Source organism: Oncorhynchus masou, chromosome 9 (genome assembly GCF_036934945.1).
Source record: "Oncorhynchus masou masou isolate Uvic2021 chromosome 9, UVic_Omas_1.1, whole genome shotgun sequence".
Taxonomy (NCBI): Eukaryota; Metazoa; Chordata; class Actinopteri; order Salmoniformes; family Salmonidae; genus Oncorhynchus; species Oncorhynchus masou.
Genome location: NC_088220.1, coordinates 37,150,026 through 37,172,137, shown reverse-complemented (window position 1 = coordinate 37,172,137; position 22,112 = coordinate 37,150,026). Strand labels below are relative to the sequence as shown.

The 22,112-nt window shown below is 43.1% G+C and overlaps 1 protein-coding gene across 6 annotated transcripts in view; it reads left to right on the top strand.

Annotated features, from left to right (window-relative positions):
• The first annotated feature begins 19,046 nt into the window (after positions 1 to 19,046).
• The window catches only part of rnf130 (ring finger protein 130), a 72,935-nt gene continuing 69,869 nt past the window's right edge, over positions 19,047 to 22,112 (top strand). For 2 of the 6 annotated variants that reach the window (XM_064973984.1, XM_064973985.1), the window contains exons 1-2: positions 19,060 to 19,196; positions 19,744 to 20,198. In XM_064973984.1, coding sequence (XP_064830056.1) covers positions 19,931 to 20,198 — 268 coding nt within the window. In that variant the 5' untranslated portion in view covers positions 19,060 to 19,196; positions 19,744 to 19,930. Of the gene's footprint in view, positions 19,197 to 19,743; positions 20,199 to 22,112 lie in introns of all 6 variants that reach the window. The other 4 variants (XM_064973983.1, XM_064973986.1, XM_064973982.1 and 1 more) reach the window with 4 other exon arrangements.

Sequence of the window (22,112 nt, the reverse complement as noted above, 5' to 3'; positions counted from 1 at the left end):
GTATGTTCCCAATCCCCCTCTCCCTTGCAGCAATCTTTGTTGTCCATACTGGACTCAATCGTGCATCCTCTGATGCCATTTAAAACACAACCCACAAAAAACTTCAGGTCTTGACGCCAGAGGGTATTACATTCCTGCCGTTCTTAGGAGGACAAGCCGTTGTCAAATAAGCATCAATAATCCTCCACTGGGCAGAGAGGCTGTGCTTTCCACCCAAATACTCTCTAGTTGTATAAATATCCAACCATTTGTTTTATATGAGACCTCTATTTTTCACGTAGCTCGGTTTATTTGCTCCTCCTGTCTTGGCAGTCTGTCCTTCCGCACACATATACCAAGCAACCCTACTCAGACACACACAAATAAACATGACAAACACACAGTCTATCAAGCTGGATAAGCACATGTCCTGTGTCCCCAGTATGGTGACTGTGAGGAGAGAGGTAGAGGCCTGCATGAGGAGCAGTCACTTCCGTCAGAGAAGAACAGGGGCATATCAAGGCAATGGACTTGAAAGGACTAATAGCAAAGTCAAATAGGGTCTGCAACACATCAGCATTACAGTCCTTGTCCCTTCTTGCACAGGGCAAGTGGATTGAGAGGGACTTCAACTCGCTAGCTAATGTTAGCTAATGTTATGCTGATGTGTTTTCATGTGAATTACTGACATCTCACAGGAAACGATAGGATCTTAGCTGACGGAAATTAGGGATCACGGATGTAGGGGAAGTGTGTGTGCGTTCCACCCTGGGGTTTATATATTCAGCCTCAATAGGCTATTACTGATAATGTGTTTCTGTAATTTTCTTATTGCATCTGGCAAAGTGTTACCAAACGCATTTACTCAAAGAACTTTGAGTAACTACGGTGAAATCTCTTCTTTTTTTTTATGTGACCACATTGTCTAAAAACTCCAATTAAGATTCAAAGAGGTCTGCAGAAACAATGGGGTGTTAGCCATGATATAACACCTTGAGTTTGAAAACATTATTGGTTATTGAACTACAGTAAGTTAAGTGGATTAACGGCCATAAAATAATGATGGTAAAAGAATGACATCATGGGTCCCTGATCTGTACTATACAGAAATGCATAATTATTCATGTCATTCTCTTCACGGTGATGTATCCTGAATAGGTACACAAAGGTAAAAAATGTAGTATCTCCCTTTGCATGTCTGGGTATTATTATACACACTGTCTATTATTCTAATAGTTACAAATTCGAACAAAATTGTAATTACTTTTCAATGTCCGACGTCTGGTGTTGGTTGGTGCTCAGTGGGAATGAGGGTTCTCATAATAAAATTATAATTTGGTGGGTGCTTATATTGGTCCTATTTCACACATGTAGATGTGTGTATTAATACATGTGTGAATTTCAAATGTGTTTTTATGCATATGCCAACTCTCCCTGAGAGTCTGGTCATGGTAAGGGGTCTGCCATTATTGACAGTGACCGTGGAGGAATAAGGGTTAAATGCCATGCTCATGGACAGATTTTTCACATTATTAACTCTGGGATTGAAAAAATTTGGCATGGGTCCTCAGATCCTCAAAAGGTTCTACAGCTGCACCATCGAGAGCATCCTGACTGGTTGCATCACTGCCTGGTATGGCAACTGCCCGGGCTCCAACCGCAAGGCACTACAGAGGGGAGTGAGAACAGCCCAGTACTGGGGCCAAGCTTCCTGCCATCCAGGACCTCTATACCAGGCAGGGTCAGAGGAAGGCTCTAAAAATTGCCAAAGACTCCAGCCACCCCAGTCATAGACTGTTCTCTCTGCTACAACATGGCAAGTGGTACTGGAACGCCAAGTATCTAGGTCCAACAGGCTTCTAAACAGCTTCTATCCCCAACATCTAGTCAAATGGCTACCCAGACTATTTGCATTGCCCCCCCCCCTCTCCCCTCTCCACACCACTGCCACTCTCTATGCATAGTCACTTTAATAACTCTACCTACATGTGCATACTACCTCAAATGACCCCGCACATTGACTCGGTACCGGTACCTCCTGTATATATTGTTATTTTTTACTGCTGCACTTTATATTTACTTGTTACTTTTATTTCTTATTCTTATCCGTGTTTTTTGGAAACTGCACTAATGGTTAGGGGCTCGCAAGCAAGCATTTCACTCTCTACACCTGTTGTATTCGGCACATGTGACTAGTACAATTTGATCTGATTTGATTTTGATTTGATCTGAACTAGCAACCTTTCAGTTACTGACCCATAACGCTAACTGCTAGGTTACCTACCACTCATGGGTGGGTATCCATAAGAACCGGGAGCGGTGACATTAACTGAAGAGAGAAAGAAGAGAAGTGAGCGAGAGGGAGGGGTTGTCCAGCTTGTTTTCACACTCTTGCTTTGACTACCACGTAACAGAAAGAGAAAGAAAAAAGTTACAAGCTGAACAAAACAGTATGCCAGTGGAAGGGAGGACAGTAGCACGTGACTGAACTGTGGTTTGTGACTAGTTTGAATTCTCATTGTCACCAATTCAGTTGCAGTCAGTCTGTTACGGATTTTTTGGTCAAATTGTTACCGATTTGGTAACAGGATAAAGAGTTTTAATCACTTAATAAATAAATATTTAAAAAATGTTTCCGGCTGGCGCTGAGGCCCAAGTGTCAAACGCATGTTAGTTTGAAATTTTGTCACGTAAAAACTGCCACATTGGCATTTTCCAGCCCTAATACCAGAATCGGCAATTTACCTGTTCTAACCTCAGCTCGTTTGCACTGAGATGGGAGGGGTGGCAATAATTTAGCTTTGTCCTTTAAAAACGAGCACAAAAGTTTCAATTTCATGCATTGCTAATGGAAAGTTTTAAGACCCACAAAAAGCAGGTCATAACCAGTGATGTAGTGGTAAAAAAAAATAGGTGGGTAAACTCTGATAACCAGTTGTGCAGAAAAAAGCAATGCTTCCTATACTTTCAATGCAGTTTTCTGCAAAAGGTGTCTTTTTTTTGGTCCCGTCTCTATGGCCTTGCAAAAGCCTCACAAGTAGACCATTTAGAAACCTTTTATGGATAGGCTACTTATGCATGGCCAGGATTTTTTTAAAGACACCAGACGCATTACTATGGAACCAGCTTTTGTCAAAGTAGGGTAAGGGTTTTTTAATTAATCAAACAAGAAAACAAGAAATTGCTAGAGGAAAATAACTTAAATGTTTCAAAATAGGAGTGTCACCAGATGATCTCATCTCTCCTACCATGATGAGCATATAGCCTACATATAGTTTTTTTTATGTACATCCAAAATAATAACAGGAACTGGCTAAAATATCGTAATAGCCTACGTAGATAAAAAGGGGATGTCCACTCACTGTTTTGCTGCTGACAAACTTTTAAATAAAGCTTTGTTGATTAACATCTATTTTAAAGCGGTATCGTGTGCCAAACCCGATAGTCTTGTCTACTTGGTGAAACGCACTGGGCATGATAAAAAAACTGTCTTCATTGAGAGGAGGGGAGGTTATTAATCAAATTAAACAAAAAGGACTTGAAGAAAAAACAACATACCTAGTCAAATGTATTGTAATGAAGACAAAGGTTATTATCCTGATTTAGACCCACCTAACTTACGACTTCGACTGGTCAAGAGTGTCACTCACTTATTCCCCCCTGTGTTGTTCGCTCTATAACCTGTTCATTAATGTGCCCTGCGACCATTATATATAGACCTCAATGCATAGACAATAAGAAGACAGTGACAGAGTAAATTCAAACACACATTTGTTTTATCTCCAAACCGGATAGCAACCTCTGTCCAATGAAGTCCAGAATGCATGTGTGTATAACAGGCAGTTACATGACCTACAGCATTGACAAGCAAGTTGTTTCCAACATTTTTGGACCACTAAAGAGCCACAGAGAGTTACCGCAATTCGTAAAGAAAACAGGAGCTGCCTCCACTATTCCAGCACCATTTCACCAACAACATCAAATCACCTCTGCTTCGTCTAATTCAGTGACAATTAAAAGAGACCAAAAACAATTTAGTCCTTGTAGAGAAAAGCCAATGCCATCCTCCTCTCTTTCATTTTGACGAAACTGTTATGAACTTGAGTGAAGACCCAAAAGCGGTTTTAACAGAAAACAGAGTTCTTTAATGAAAAAACAGGAATGGCATAAATCCTCTTCCAACGTTGTCAGCGGAACAAAAAGAACGTTAGTATAGTGCAGGTGGCACCTGCCAGGCAGACTCCGACAGGACAGGACAAGGTGGAAGCAAACGAGACGACAGCTTGCTTCTGGCATCAAAAAACACAAACAAGAATCAGACACTGAAAGTAGCAGGAACAGAGAAAGAAATAGAGACCTAATCAGAGGGGGAAGAGAGAACAGGTGTGAAAGAGTGAATGAGCTAGTTAGAGGAGATGTAGAACAGCTGAAGAATGAGAGACAGAGAAGGTAACCTAAAAAGACCAGCAGAGAGAGAGAGTGAAGAGAAAGGACAGGAACAGACATAACAAGACATGACAGAAACGGTCTGTCACTCTATCATACATGATGTTTGGATCAGAATCGCCATTATAATCAAAGTAGAATCTCAATTCAACGGCTCAGACACAAGAGGCATGTGGCAGGGTCTACAGTCTATCACGGACTACAGGAAGAAATCCAGCCCAGTCACGGACCAGGATGTCTTGCTCCTAGGCAGACTAAATAACTTTTTTGCCCGCTTTGAGGACAATACAGTGCCACTGACACGGCCTGCAATGGAAACATGCGGTCTCTCCTTCACTGCAGCCGAGGTGAGTAAAACATTTAAACGTGTTAACCCTCGCAAGGCTGCAGGCCCAGACGGCATCCCCAGCCGCGCCCTCAGAGCATGCGCAGACCAGCTGGCTGGTGTGTTTACGGACATATTCAATCAATCCCTATACCAGTCTGTTGTTCCCACATGCTTCAAGAGGGCCACCATTGTTCCTGTTCCCAAGAAAGCTAAGGTAACTGAGCTAAACGACTACCGCCCCGTAGCACTCACTTCCGTCATCATGAAGTGCTTTGAGAGACTAGTCAAGGACCATATCACCTCCACCCTACCTGACACCCTAGACCCACTCCAATTTGCTTACCGCCCAAATAGGTCCACAGACGATGCAATCTCAACCACACTGCATACTGCCCTAACCCATCTGGACAAGAGGAATAGCTATGTGAGAATGCTGTTCATCGACTACAGCTCGGCATTCAACACCATAGTACCCTCCAAGCTCGTCATCAAGCCCGAGACCCTGGGTCTCGACCCCGCGCTGTGCAACTGGGTACTGGACTTCCTGACGGGCCGCCCCCAGGTGGTGAGGGTAGGTAACAACATCTCCTCCCCGCTGATCCTCAACACTGGGGCCCCACAAGGGTGTGTTCTGAGCCCTCTCCTGTACTCCCTGTTCACCCACGACTGCGTGGCCACGCACGCCTCCAACTCAATCATCAAGTTTGAGGACGACACAACAGTGGTAGGCTTGATTACCAACAACGACGAGAGGGCCTACAGGGAGGAGGTGTGGGCCCTCGGAGTGTGGTGTCAGAAAAATAACCTCACACTCAACGTCAACAAAACTAAGAAGATGATTGTGGACTTCAGGAAACAGCAAAGGGAACACCCCCCTATCCACATCGATGGAACAGTAGTGGAGAGAGTAGCAAGTTTTAAGTTCCTCGGCATACACATCACAGACAAACTGAATTGGTCCACTCACACAGACAGCATCGTGAAGAAGGCGCAGCTGCGCCTCTTCAACCTCAGGAGGCTGAAGAAATTTGGCTTGTCACCAAAAGCACTCACAAACTTCTACAGATGCACAATCGAGAGCATCCTGGCGGGCTGTATCACCGCCTGGTACGGCAACTGCTCCGCCCTCAACCGTAAGGCTCTCCAGAGGGTAGTGAGGTCTGCACAACGCATCACCGGGGGCAAACTACCTGCCCTCCAGGACACCTATACCACCTGATGTTACAGGAAGGCCATAAAGATCATCAAGGACATCAACCACCCGAGCCACTGCCTGTTCACCCCGCTATCATCCAGAAGGCGAGGTCAGTACAGGTCTATCAAAGCTGGGACCGAGAGACTGAAAAACAGCTTCTATCTCAAGGCCATCAGACTGTTAAACAGCCACCACTAACATTGAGTGGCTGCTGCCAACACACTGACACTGACTCAACTCCAGCCACTTTAATAATGGGAATTGATGGGAAATGATGTAAATATATCACTAGCCATTCATCTCATATGCATACGTATATACTGTACTCTATATCATCGACTGCATCCTTATGTAATACATGTATCACTAGCCACTTTAACTATGCCACTTTGTTTACATACTCATCTCATATGTATATACTGTACTTGATACCATCTACTGTATCTTGCCTATGCTGCTCTGTACCATCACTCATTCATATATCCTTATGTACATATTCTTTATCCCCTTACACTGTGTATAAGACAGTAGTTTAGGAATTGTTAGTTAGATTACTTGTTGGTTATTACTGCATTGTCGGAACTAGAAGCACAAGCATTTCGCTACACTCGCATTAACATCTGCTAACCATGTGTATGTGACAAATAAAATTTGATTTGATTTTATTTGATTTTATTTGGCCAGTACGGAGAATTAAGTAAAACCACAAGTCCAAATCCCTATCTCCATCCATGGCTAATTTTGGAAAAGGACAATTTTAGCTAGCTAGCTAGCCACCGGAGGACAACAACAACACAATGAGATGCAACAATTCAAGTTTTTCTGTCATTGATGGGATGATCTCAATGGGATATAATAGGAGTTACCACCAACTGTACATTTCGACCAGAAGTGAACTGCCACTTGACAACTCTTCACTCCAAAAGATCAGACTCAATGATCAAACCCAAATTCAACTTATCAAACCCAATGAGTTGATAATAATGTGTATTATTGCTGGGCTGGAATAGAAGTCTGCTCACCCAGCAGATCAGGGAGTGGAGCAAGGTTGGCCACCTGTTGAACGCAGAACGAGGGAGAGATCGGTTTGTTGCATTGGAATGTTTGTTGTTTTGAAAGTGTATTGAAAAGTTTCTTAGTAGCTAGCTAACTTTGTAGTTTGGATCCCGCAACACAGTTGGCATCAGTTGTTGGGACTGCTACTCTCTGTCCAGATATCCTGGCGACCAAGGCCAAGTCTGAGGAGCTATTTGGCGTAGCAGCTAGACAGCTAGCTAGCAGCTAGGCTATCAAGCTAGCAGGGTTTTCTTGAGTGCTTGAACGTATTCCGCGACGCGGTTAGCCATTGTGGCTGGGACCACGGATTGTCCCGGGTTTGTGGCTGTCTAGATCCCTGCTGTTTGTTGTTTTCAATCTTCCCTGTGACCTGTCCTGTCTAGAACTGCGAGGAGTAACAGCGTAACCTACATTGCTAACTACCATGACAAAGACCAAAGCTTGAGGACAGTGGTGTCTCTCTATCACAGGTAAAGGGTCTTTCAAACGAATAAAAATAGTTCAACAAGCAATTGTTACAAAAACAAGAAAATAGCTTGAATAGCGTGACTCTATAGCCACTCCTATCTGTCATATATTTAATCTGAGACGAGAGGAAAGTCTTTCTCCTCAGGCCTGGAGGGAAGCCAAAGCTGCTACCCCAAGAGTGGTAAAGTGGCCTTTACTGGTTCTAACAGCAGACCCATCAGCTTGCTGCCAGCTCTTAGCAAACCCCCAAAAATGTGTTTGACCAAATACGGTATATTGCTAATTCTCTTTAAACAAATTAACAACATACTTTCAGCATACTTATAGAGAAGGGCACTCAACATGTACTGCACTGCCACAAATGACCGATGATTGGTTGAAAGAAATTGATAATAAGAAGATTGTGGGAGCTGTACTGTTAGATTTCAGTGCAGCCTTTGATATTATTGACCATAGCCTGTTGTTTAAAAAACATGTGTTATGGCTTTTCAACCACTGCCATATTTTGGATTCAGAGCTATCTATCTAATAGAACTCAAAGGGTTTTCTTTAATAGAAGCTTATCTAATGTCAAACATGAAAATAGTGGTGTACCTCAGGGCAGCTCTCTAGGCCCTCTACTCTTATATTTTTACCAATGGCCTGCCACTGGCATTGAACACGGCATATGTGTCAATGTATGCTGCTGATTTAACCATATACACATCCACAACCACAGCAAATTAAGTCACTGAAACCCTTAACGACGAGTTGCTGTCTGTTTTGGAATGGGTGGCCAGTAATAAATTGGTCCTGAACATCTCTAACCCTAACCCTAAAAGTTCATGACCTCAGCTGAATCTGGTAATGAATGGTGTCGCTGTTGAACAAGCTGAGGAGACTAAATTTAAGAACACTTAAGAACTTAAAAAAATAAAATTTAAGAACAAGGGTTTTTCTTTATTTTTTAACTATTTTCTACATTGTAGAATAATAGTGAAGACATCAAAACTATGAAATGCCACCTAAAGAATCATGTAGTAACCAAAAAAGTGTTTATAAAATAAAATCAATTCAAATAGCTACCCTTGATGTCAGCTTTGCACACTCTTGGCATTCTCTCAACCAGATTCATGAGGTAGTCACCTGGAATGCATTTCAATTAACAGGTGTACCTTCTTAACTTCTTGCGTCGAGCAATCCCGGATCCGGGATCCTATTTATAGCCTCAAGCTCATTAGTATAACGCAACATTAACTATTCATGAAAATCGCAAATGAAATGAAATAAATATATTTGCTCTCAAGCTTAGACTTTTGTTAACAACACTGTCATCTCAGATTTTCAAAATATGCTTTTCAACCATAGCTAAACAAGCATTTGTGTAAGAGTATTGATAGCTAGCATAGCTATAAGCCTAGAATTCAGCCAGCAACATTTTCACAAAAACAAGAAAAGCATTCAAATAAAATCATTTACCTTTGAAGAACTTCAGATGTTTTCAATGAGGAGACTCTCAGTTAGATAGCAAATGTTCAGTTTTTCAAAAAAATATTATTTGTGTAGGACAAATCGCTCCGTTTTGTTCACGTTTGGCTATGAAAAAAACCTGTATCCAGTTATAGCCTCAAGCTCATTAGCATAACGTAACGTTAACTATTTATGAAAATCGCAAATGAAATCTCTTCATTGATATATCGTTCGTGGAAGTCTACTTTCTCCTCTGAATCCCATGGAAAAATACTTGCAGCTGAAGATGACGCACCAATTTCGATGGAGGACACCGGGCGGACACCTGGCAAATGTAGTCTCTTATGGTCAATCTTCCAATGATATGCCAACAAATACGTCACAATGCTGCAGACACCTTGGGGAAACGGCAGAAATTGTGGGCTCATTCAGAAATTGTGGGCTCATTCCTGTCGCATTCACAGCCATATAAGGAGACATTGGAAAACAGAGCTTCAAAAATTTTGCTCATTTCCTGTTTGAAGTTTCATCTTCGTTTCGCCTGTAGCATCAGTTCTGGGGCACTCACAGATACTATCTTTGCAGTTTTGGAAACGTCAGAGTGTTTTCTTTCCAAAGCTGTCAATTATATGCATAGTCGAGCATCTTTTTGTGACAAAATATTGCGCTTAAAACGAGCACGTATTTTTATCCAATAATGAAATAGCGCCCCTATAGATTCAAGATGTTAAAAGTGATTTTGTGGAATTTCTTTCCTTCTTAATGCACAACACAATCAGATGTGTTGTGACAGTGTAGGGGGGTATACAGAATATAGCCCTATTTGGTAAAAGACCACGTCTGTATTATGGCAAGAACAGCTCAAACAAGCAAATAGAAACAACAGTCCATCATAACTTTAAGACATGAAGGTCAGTCAATACGGAGCATTTCAAGAACTTTGATAGTTTCTTCCAGTGCGGTTACAAAAACCATCATGCGCTATGATGAAACTGGCTCTCATGAATACCGCCACAGGAAAGAAAGACCCAGAGTTACCGCTGCTGCAGAAGATAAGTTCATTAGAGTTAACAGCCTCAGAAATTGCAGCCCAAATAAATGCTTCATAGGGTTCAAGTAACAGACACATCACATTGACTATTCAGACGAGACTGGGTGAATCATGCCTTCATGGTCGAATTACTGCAAAGAAACCACCACTAAAGGACACCAATTATAAGAAGAGACATGCTTGGGCCAAGAAGCATGAACAATGGACATTAGACTGGTGGAAATTTGTCCTTTGGTCTGGAATCCAAATTGGAGATTTGTATTCCAACCGCCGTGTCTTTGTGAGATGCAGTGTGGGTGAACGGATTATCTTCGCATGTGTATTTCCCACCGTAAAGCATAGAGGAGAAGGTGTTATGGTGTGGAGGTGCTTTGCTGGTGACACTGTCTGTGATTTATTTAGAATTCAAGACACACTTAATCATCATGGCGACCACAGAATTCGGCAGCAATATGCCATCCCATCTGGTTTGGGCTTAGTGGGACTAGCATTTGTTTTTCAACAGGACAATGATACAACACCACTCCAGGCTGTGTAAGGAGAGTGATGGAGGGCTGCATCAGATGACCTGGCTTCCACAATCCCCCGACCTCAACCAAAATGAGATGGTTTGGGATGAGTTGGACCGCAGAGCGAAGTAAAAGCAGCCAACAAGTGCTCAGCATATGTGGACACTCCTTCAAGACTGTTGGAAAAGCATTTGAGGTGAAGCTGGTATAGAGAATGCCAAGAGTCTATAAAGCTGTCATCAAGGCAGCGGGTGGCTATTTGAAGAATCTCAAACCTGAAATATATTTTGATTTTTTTGGTTACTACATGATTCCATATGTGTTATTTCATAGTTTTGATATCTTCACTATTATTCTACATTGTAGAAAATAGTAAAAATAAAGAAATACCCTTGAATGAGTAGGTGTTCTAAAACATTTAACCAGTAGTGTAAATTCAATGGTTGGAAAGATTTGACGAGGTCTGTCCATAATAAAGAGATTCTAATAAAGAGAAGCAAGTACTTTTGTCTTATCTTGATTATTGTCCAGTTGTGTGGTTGAGTGCTGCAAGGAAAAACCTAGTTAAGATGCAGCTGGGCCAGAACAGAGCGGCATGTCTTGCTCTTCATTGTAATCAGAGGGCTGATATAAATACTATGCATGCCAGTCTCTCTTGATGAGTACCTGACTGCACCACTTCTTCTCTTTATAAGAAATGTGTTGCAAATCCCAAAACAGCTCTGACACACAGACTTACCCCACCAGGCATGCCACCAGGGGTCTTTTCAAAACCCCCAAAGCCAGAACAAATTCAAGAACATGTACAATATTATATAGAGCAATTATTGCATGGAAATGAACAGCAAACCTGGTTTCAAAAAACAGATAAAGCAACACCTCACGGCACAATGCCTCTCCCCTATTTGACCTAAATCATTTGTGTGTATGTATTGATATGTTGAGTACGTGTGCCTTCAAAACAAAATGTATGTAGTTCTGTCCTTGAGCTGTTCTTGTCTATTAATGTTCTGTATTATATCTTGTTTCATGTTTTGTGTGGACCCCAGGAAGAGTAGCTGCTGCTTTTGCAATAGCTAATGGGGATCCTAATAAAATACCCCAAAAATACCTCCGGTATGGACTTTTTTGTTCTGACGAAATTATGCTTTGGTGATAATAGCCTACTTACTAACATTTAATAACAAGTTAGATTATTTGTACATTAATTCAAAGTTGTTAAACTTACAGAAGACAAATAATGTATGCAAAATTAAATATAAATGTTGATATTGGTTGGCAGCAATGTTCCCTCGTGCGGGCAGCTCACCTCGGACTGCTGTGCAGAAGAAATACTGAAATTGAACTTCACTCAACTTTCTGCAGTTAGTTAACACCATCAACTTTTGTTCTACTGTGGCAATTGTGATCGAATCAACGCAACATTTGCCACTTTCAATGTAACATACCGAAACAAAACGAACTATGCAAGATTTAATATGCAAAACTAACTGTACAAGGGATTTTCCTGAAGGCAGAGCGCGTTGGAGTAGGATTTTTTTGCATTGACAGGCATTACTCAGGCTGTATTCTACACATACCAGTGCGCCATAACTAATCGGAGCTGCAGTAGGTCTATATGCATTTGCCATATTTGGATCTGTGCCATTCACTTTGAACTGGACTGTGTTTAGACTACATGTCACGTTCTGACCTTTATTTCCTTTGTTTTGTCTTTATTTAGTATGGTCAGGGCGTGAGTTGGGGTGGGCAGTCTGTTAGTTTTCTATATTTTCTATTTCTGTGTTTGGCCTGATATGGTTCTCAATCAGAGGCAGCTGTCTATTGTTGTCCCTGATTGAGAACCATATTTACGTAGCCTGTTTTCCTTTGTGTTTTGTGGGTGGTTATTTTCAGTCTTTGTGTGTCTGCACCAGATAGAACTGTTTTGGTTGTCACTTTGTTGTTTTGTATTTGTTTTGTGTTCAGTTTCTTAAAAAGATGACCACTAACCACGCTGCGCTTTGGTCCAATCCTTCTTCCACCCAAGACAACCTTGACAGAACCAACCACCAAAGAAGGACCAAGCCGCCAGAGTCTCCCGTCTGTCCGGAGCCGCCAGAGTCTCCCGTCTGTCCCGAGCCGCCAGAGTCTTCCGTCTGTCCCGAGCCGCCAGAGTCTCCCGCCTGCCCCGAGCCGCCAGAATCTCCCGCCTGCCCCGAGCCGCCAGAGTCTCCCGCCTGCCCCGAGCCGCCAGAGTCTCCCGCCTGCCCCGAGCCGCCAGAGTCTCCCGCCTGTCCCGAGCCGCCAGAGTCTCCCGCCTGTCCCGAGCCGCCAGAGTCTCCCGCCTGTCCCGAGCCGCCAGAGTCTCCCGCCTGTCCCGAGCCGCCAGAGTCTCCCGCCTGTCCCGAGCCGCCAGAGTCTCCCGCCTGTCCCGAGCCGCCAGAGTCTTCCGCCTGTCCCGAGCCGCCAGAGTCTCCCGCCTGTCCCGAGCCGCCAGAGTCTCCCGCCTGTCCCGAGCCGCCAGAGTCTCCCGCCTGTCCCGAGCCGCCAGAGTCTCCCGCCTGTCCCGAGACGCCAGAGTCTCCCGCCTGTCCCGAGCCGCCAGAGTCTCCCGCCTGTCCAGAGCCGCCAGAGCCGCCAGTCTGCCAGGATCCGCCAGAGCCGCCAGTCTGCCAGGATCCGCCAGAGCCGCCAGTCAGCCAGGATCCTCCAGAGCCGCCAGTCAGCCAGGATCTTCCAGAGCCGCCAGTCAGCCAGGATCTTCCAGAGCCGCCAGTCAGCCAGGATCTTCCAGAGCCGCCAGTCAGCCAGGATCTTCCAGAGCCGCCAGTCAGCCAGGAACTTCCAGAGCCGCCAGTCAGCCAGGATCTGCCAGAGCCGCCAGGTTCTGCCAGAGCCGCCATTCAGCCAGGATCCTCCAGAGCCGCCAGTCAGCCAGGATCCGCCAGAGCCGCCATTCAGCCAGGATCCGCAAGAGCCGTCAACCAGCCTGAGGTATCTCTCAGTCCTGAGCTGAGCTAAGTCTCAGTCCTGAGCTACGTCTCATTTCTTCACAAACTGTCAGAAACTGTCACAGGGAAGCTCATCTGCGTGCTCGTCGTCCTCATCAGGGTTCTGAACTAACTGTAGTTTGGCGTCGTGACCGACTTCAGTAAGCACATGCTCACCTTTGATGGTCACTGGCATGCCGGAGAAGTGTGCTCTTCAGATTAATCCTGGTTTCACAGTCCCATGTTGCATGGATCTGTACACAATTCCTAGAAGCTAAAAAAGATCCAGTTCTTCCATGGCCTGCGTACTCACCAGACATGTCACCCATTGAGCATGTTTGGGATGCTCTGGATTGATGTGTAGGACAGCGTGTTCCAGTTCCCACCAATATCCAGCAACTTCGCACAGAAACATACCATAGGCCACAATGAACAATCTGATCAACTCTATGCAAAGGAGATGTGTGGCGCTGCACGAGGCAAATGGTGGTCACACCAGATACCTTTTTTTAATGTATCTGTTACCAACAAATGTCAATTTGTATTCCAAGACATGTGAACTCCATAGACTAGGGCCTAATTTATTTATTTCAATTGTCTGATGTCCTTATATGAACTGTACTCAGTAAAATCTTTGAAATTGTTGCATGTTGTGTTAATATTTTTGTTCAGTGTAAAATGAAACAGGAAATTACAAGACACAAAATGTGCTGTGCTTTTTCCAGACTGTTCACTGTTACCTACTTCAACCACCAGAGGTCAGTCTTGACAAACAGAAGTAAAAAATCTAAACCTGTTCTTTACTGAGGAAATATGTGGGTGGAATTTGGAAAATGCTCTGATGCCTGCACTCAGTCTCTGATTTATCAGAACATCAGCAAGACAGCAACAGTGGTATGTATGAATATTGGCCATCTCAAGCCTAACTGCACTACTGATGAGAGAGAGCAGAAGAAGCAAAAGAGCCCCACATAAAAACAAATGACAGGCACTGTCAAGGATTCTAAGGCCAAATTGTATCTTTCATATCACAGAGACAGCACTGACACGTGTATTTACTTTAATTAAAGCGAACAGTATGTTGCCCCCCCCTTAGTTCATCTGTCATATCAGGAGGGACTCATCAGAGATCCTGTGGTTACCCGGACCATCTTTCGTAATTTACTGTAATTTCAACCGCCCACGAAAGCCTCTGTGATTAAGTGCAAGGTCACATACACATACATGTTTATTGTACTATCACAACAACTCAGCCATCTCTCTATCGTCTTTATTGTCCTACAGTGCATTCTGAAATTATTCAAACCTCTTGACTTTTTCCACATTTTGTTACATTACAGCCTTATTCTAAAATGTATTAAATTGTTTTTGCCCTCATCAATCTACACACAATACCCTATATTACAGCCTTGAGTGTTCTTAGGCATGACTCTCCAAGCTTGGCACACCTGTATGTTGGAAGTTTCTTCCATTCTTCTTTGCAGTTCCTGTCAAACTGCTTGATGGGGTTCAGGTCTGGGCTCTGGCTGGGCCACTCAAGGACAATCAGAGACTTGTACTGAAGCCACCCCTTCATTGTCTTGGCTGTGTGCTTGGAGTCGTTGTCCTGTTGGAAGGTGAACCTTCGTCCCAGTCTGATGTCCTGAGCACTCTGGAGCAGGCTTTCATCAAGGATCTCTCTCTCTACTTTGCGCTGTTCATCTTTGCCTCGATCCTGACTAGTCTCCCAGTCCCTGCTGCTGACTAGTCTCCCAGTCCCTGCTGCCACCACCATGCTTCACAGTAGGGATGGTGCCAGGTTTCTTCCAGATGTCACGCTTGGCATTCAGGCAAAAGCATTCGATCTTGGTTTCTTAAGACCAGAGAATCTTGTTTCTCGTGGTCTGAGAGTACTTCGGGTGCCTTTTGGTAACCTTAAAGTGGGCTGTTATGTGCCTTTTACTGAGGAGTGGCTTCTGTCTGGCCACTCTACCATTAAGGCCTGATTGGTGAAGTGTTGCAGAAATGGTTGTCCTTCTGGACGATTCTCCCATCTCCGCAGAGGAACTCTGGAGCTCTGTCAGAGTGACCAGCGGGTTCTTGGTCACCTCCCCGCCCTTCTCCACCGATTGTTCAGTTTGGCCGGGTGGCCAGCTCTAGGAAGAGTATTGGTGGTTCCAAACTTCTTCCGTTTAAGAATGATGGAGGCCACTGTGTTCTTGGGAACCTTCAATGCTGAAGAAATGTTTTGGTACCCTCCCCCAGAACTGTGCTATTCATTCAACATCATGACATGGTTTTTGCTCTGACATGCACTGTCACCTGTGGGATATTATATAGACATGTGTACCTTTCCAAATCATGTCCAATCAATTGAATTTACCACAGGTGGACTCCAGTCAAGTTGTAGAAACATCTCAAGGATGATAAATGGAAACAGGATGCACCTGAGCTCAATTTCGAGTCTCATAGCAAAGGGTCTGAATACTTATGTGTCAGGACCTGGTTACGAACCTGGGTCTCCGGAGTGAGAAACAGTCACTTAACCAACTGAGCCACGAATAGTCAGCAGAACCCAGAAGATGAGGCAGACACAGCAGTACTTAAGACGGTGTATTTAATAAAGTTAAAAAAAGGAGAAGTCCTTCAATACAAAAAATGGCAAATCCAAAAGGTGGTAGGAATAGCACAAAAAAGCCTCAAGAGATACTCAAAAACAAAACAGAATTCCACAAGAGCATCCACCGGAAACGACAAGAATACACAGAACACTAGGGCTGGGTGCTAACATACAAACACAGACCACAGAACTGAGGGAAACTAAGGGTTTAAATACAATCAGGGGAAACGAGGCACAGGTGCAAATAATAATGGGGAACAAGGGAAAAAACATGAGGTCAAAAAGCACAATGGGGGCATCTAGTGACCAAAACCCGGAACAACCCTGGCCAAATCCTGACACTTATGTAAATAAGGTATTTTTGTTTTTGCTTTGTAATTATGGGGTATTGTGTGTCAATTTCATACATTTTAGAATAAGACTGTAACTTAACAAAATGTGGAAATAGTCAAGGGATCTGAATACTTTCTGGATGCACTGTATTTGTCCCCCAAGTTCCGCCTCTCTGATCTTTACTGCACTGCTCCATTGAGAATTAAATGTAAGCCGATCCCTCAATGTAGCGGCCTGCCTGGTCTAAGGGGAGCCAATTTACTGTCTCCTCTCCTCCTCCACTGCACTCTCTCCTTTCCTCATCTCCTCCTCAGCCAGACTCCCCCTGTCCTCTCTTCCTCCACTGCTCCCCTTGTCCTCCTTCACAACAATTCCTATTCTCCTCCCCATCATTCCCCCACTCCTATCTTTTTCTACCAGAATCCCTCTCTCCTCTCCTCTCCTCTGCTCTCCTCCACATTCCCACTCTCTTTCATCCTCCCATGGCCTTCCTCCTAGTCATCCATGTTTTTAATAATGGCTAAAAGTCTGTACACTGGCCATGCTCTGGAGACTCATCTCAAACTCCCCCGTCTCTTCTTATGGCTACTGTTGGCTGTTAGTCTAAATTCAACTGGCTTTTGTGCAGAGCACAGCAAAGGTGGGAAAATACAAGAATCTGTCAACAATGGTTAGAGGGGGTCGAGACGGTATAGTGACAAATGGACAAAGATGTGGAACACCAGGGGAAGCTATTTTTATGTGTTCAGGTTGAAAGAGTGTTACACACACTGTGTAAGAAGGGGAAGGACATAAGCACATATTTAATTTTTTTTGTCTGGATGTGTGTGAAGCCTTATTTTCCCATTTCCCTGAAATTTCCCTTTGTGAAAACACTATCATAAAATCCACAAATTCACAAGCAACATTGAATAGGCTACATAAAGAGCTTAGCTTAGTTAGATTTTTCTAGCATATACCTGTCACTGCAGGATAGTGACATATTGCTTGCCCTTATCAATAACAGACTATAGGCTACCAGTATAGAACATGGGTCCAGCTGACACATTTTTTCATAATTAGCTGCATAGAAAAGGTGCTATCTAGAAGTGGTGGAAAAAGTACCCAATTGTCATAAGTGATGAAAGATATCTTAATAGAAAATGACTCAAGTAATTGCTCAAATATGCTTAAGTATTAAACGTATACATCATTTCACATACTTAATATTAAGCAAACCAAATGGCACAATTTGCTTCTTCTTTTCTTTTTAACCTAAAAAAAACAACTAAAACCTTAACGTCCCTTGTCTGCCACCAATGTTGAATAAAATTATATTTGAACTTACTCTACCAATTGTCAATGAGATTGGTTGTTATATAGGGTGGAATGTGAGACAAAATACCCAAAGGAACGTAGTATTAAACAGACCTCTCAAACTTGGGTCTCAAGCCACTTCCTCCCAACTTTCTTTCTGTCAAAATAAAAGTCCTGCACATGCGCCATGTATGCACAAACAAGCTATAACATGTTGGGGATCTTTATTGTGACATGAAGAAAGCAGAGAGGATGTGAGTCAACAACAGATTCATGTTTGGAAAGTCTGTTAAATAATTTCCTGCAGTACGTTGGTGCCTTTGGATATTTTGTCTCAAATTCCCCCATACTGTATATTAGGGTGGCAGGTAGCCTAGTGGTTAGAGCGTTGGGCCAGTGACCGAAAGATTGATAGATCGAATCCCGAGCTGACAAGGTAAAAATCTGTAATTTTGCCCAGGAAAAAGGCAGTTAACCCACTGTTCCTAGGCTGTCCTTGTAAATAAGAAGTTGTTCTTAACTGACTTGCCTAGTTAAATAAAATATGAGAAGCAACCCCAAAGACAATTAGTAGAATAAGTTCAAATATAATTTTATTTAATATTGGTAACAGACAATGGACCCTGTAAGTAGAGTTTAATTCAGTAGAGTACTGTACTGTTCAGTTCAGTAGAGTAGAGAATGTTAGAATAAAGGAGAATACAGTACATTATACTGTACTCTATTTTACTGAACTATACTTTGGGATATTACATCCAAATTATAACACAGTACATGGGATCATGACACACATCATCAATACATATCAGCCATCATAATTAGGTGCCAGATTACATTTAAACCAAGTATTTTTCTGCATATCTAACCACACATCTTGAGCTATCTGTATCCTCCTGACTGGTGGTTATTTTATTTATTAACGAAACAAAATATTAGTCGCATCTCTGCTAAAATCTGGGTAAAAATATTGAAAGGAAGGTGGGTGGCTAGTACCACAGAGAAACAACCCCCCAAAAATCGTTGTATTTATTAATCAAGAAGGACTCAATACCCTATAGCTTGATCAAAGCTCTGTGCCTGGTCCATTCAACTCAAAAATATAAAAAAGGATAAAAATGAGGGGGCACGTGCCCATATGGGCCCTTTCGGGAACCCTTTTTTTCTACAAGTGTATATGTTCTTACAATTGGATATGAGGGACACTGTGGAACCAAAACGATATATCAGTATTCCTAGGCTCTGTAATGTATTCATTAATGTCGACTGGTGAAGTAAGGCTGATTTAAGGTTACAGGTGGGCGACCCTTTAGATAACGAACGGTTGTATACTGTCGTGAAAGTACACCCGCCGCTCTCGCCCCCTTCTATGTGCGCGAGTTTTGTGTGTGCTCACGTCGCGCTTGCGCTGTGGAACCAGAAGAGCCAGAAGAAAAAGACGAGAGAGTGGATTCGATTTAATAAAGCAAGGCAAGAGATTTTGTGTCAATATCGTTTTGGTTCGACGAAATGGAGAAGGTAGGTTGCGCATCATGGCTTTCGGAGGTGCGAGTTAATACGAAATGCGTACATTAATGGCTCCGATCAAGCATAGCGCGCTATCATTGGCACGCTATTGTGAACAAAAAGCAACGATGACAGCTGTTCACTTGTGGCAATAATGCACATCTGTAAAAACAAATAATTGTCCTTAGAAAGACATTGCCACTATTGAAAATAATTACATTCCTAAATTAAGAAGTGTATCTCATTTTAATGTCAAGGCTTTGTATTTTGGGATATATTCGGGATAGCCTACTAAATAATCGAACGATATAAATGCGCATTATAGTTGACATTTAATATAGAGCTTATTATTTTCAAATAATGGGCACTCCTTAGGCTGTCATGCGATAAAAGGTTACACGGCTTGTGTTGTACGATTAAGCCATTTACAGCAAATAGGCAACCCATAACATCTTAAGTATATAGCCTACACCTCTCTAAAGCCATTTGATTTGATTCAATTATTATTTCAGCTTTTCATTCTACAGTTCTAATGTGCGGGTTTTTGTTCGTTCCAAAGGCAGCGTAGGCAACATGTATTGGAATAAGAAAACGATGTGAAGAGCACAGAATGTTTTTATGACGGGACGCCGCAGGGAAGACGCCGAGCCCCCGTCAGTTTATTTGGGGGAAAATCGTTGGAGTGGTTCAATTCCCTGAATAACAGCTTGGATGTAAAGGGGACGTTACAGTAAGACATTCCAAAGATGCCAAAGAGGTGGACCGCAGCAACGCCATGCAGCTATCTCCCTCTCGTCTTGTTGGTGATCGTTCTGCCCAGGTGTATACTGTCGATCCGTGCTGACAAAACCATCAGCAAGGAAGACCATGTTACTGCTACGGTCAATGCCACCGTACTTGACTCCAAAGGCAATCCAAAGCAAATTTTAACCAAGGACGATGGCACCTACGGCCAGAATTCACCGAAAGTGGACGCGAAAGGAATCGTGATTGGACCTGCACCGAATCATGGAGGTAGGTCATATATCATTTATCAGCATTGATGTATAGTTGCATTCAGGGGTAAATACATGGTGTTAATGCATGCGTGATGTTTTAAGTAGCTTACTCCATTAATGCAATTGTTTGAATGATATTGAGGAATTGCTTTGTAGGCTACTTAAGATGTCAATAATACTACTACCAGCATGCAAACTGTGCTTGAAAATGGCAAGTGAAAGCTGTTCCCATAATATTTTCTAGTTCCAGACATTGCTTCTGTGTAATCATCAAGAGGGGCACATACTGTGTGGGTAGGTTGGGGTGTACATAAAAATGGCACCCAGGAGTTCACCTGACTGGGGAAGTAGACATAACATCTAAGATAACACTTGTCAGAAATAATAGGGGTCAATGTATGGTTTTCTTCAGGCAATTGTATCTATAAAAAACATCTGAACTATTTGCCAGGCTCTGCAGGTGACACACGCCGCACACAGTAACAAGACAAATGCAGTGTCTCTCCAAATGATACACAGTAACAAACTACTGGGATATTTGCAATCCAGTTTGAAGGGCCTTCTACCAAACTGTTGCTGTATTAATAAATACACAATTGTTTAGGCATTATTTTCCTGTTATTCCAAGATGCTATATTTTCTTTCTTCAGTAGTCGCATTTCCCCTTTCGGCCCTTGTCATTTTCTGTTATGGGGCCACATATTGGAAATAGCTCATGTTTCTGCAAAGCCAAGCTGATTTCTGGTCACTTCTCAAAATATCAAAGGGAATCTCTGACATACTTTCTGGACATTGTCATTTACATGCTATTTTGTTCAAAATCGAGCACTACTTCCTTTTCAGGATTTGCAAACAGTGGTAACTTTTCAAATCATGAAAAAAGGACGCTCTTCTAATTCTACCCATTAGTTATTATCTATTTTCTGTATTTTTACCCCGCTTTTTCTCCCCAATTTTGATCTTGTCTCATTGCTTCAATTCCCTAATGGGCTCAGGAGGCAAAAGTCGAGTCGTGAATCCTCCAAAACATGACCCGCCAAACAGCGTTTCTTAACGCCCGCCCACTTAATCCGGAAGCCAGTCGCACCAATGTGTCGGAGGAAACACTGTTCAATTGACAACGTGGTCAGCCTGCATGCGCCCGGCCCACCACAAGGAGTCGCTAGAGCGCAATGAGCCAAGTAAAGATGCCAAACCCTCCCCTAACCCGGACGACGCTGGGCCAATTGTGCACTGCCCTATGGGACTCCCGATCACGGCCAGTTGTGATACAGACTGGAATAGAACCCAGATCTGTATTGACGCCTCTAGCACTGCGATGCTGCTCCACTTGGGAGGCCCTAACCATTTTTTTCATTGGACTTCGGGACCTCCTTGCTGTGTAAACTCATATTTACCCCATTTCCCTAAGCCCCTTGTTTGAGTGCCTTCGGGCTAATCTGTAAACAGACTGGATGGGCTGAATACACATTGCAACTGCAGCTGTCCTGTATCTCTCCCCTCAGCTTTCGATGAACACTTAACAGCAGTGTCCCCAAAACACTCTTCCCCAGGGTTTATGTAATCGTTCTGAGGGAGGCCCTGGCTGACTTGTGAGGGCTTGGCTTGGTAAGGACTCTGAAGAACACTCAGAAGGGGGTTGAGGGCCATTTCGCATGCTTGTTATTTACAACCACAACATCATGTTCCACCCACCCCTTACATACATCTGGTGTGCACTGTGCATTCACCACAGACTGTGTGTGATGAATTTGAATGTGTCCATGATTTTTTGTGTGACTGTATTACTGAGTGTAATTTCATCCTTTAGCTATGAACATTGTGTGCTAGTACACTCTTGGTCCACTTTTTCCCTACTCCAACAAACATTTAAAAAAAATTAACCTGGTCTCTAAGCTTCTGTAGTAGAACATTACATAATGGATCACTT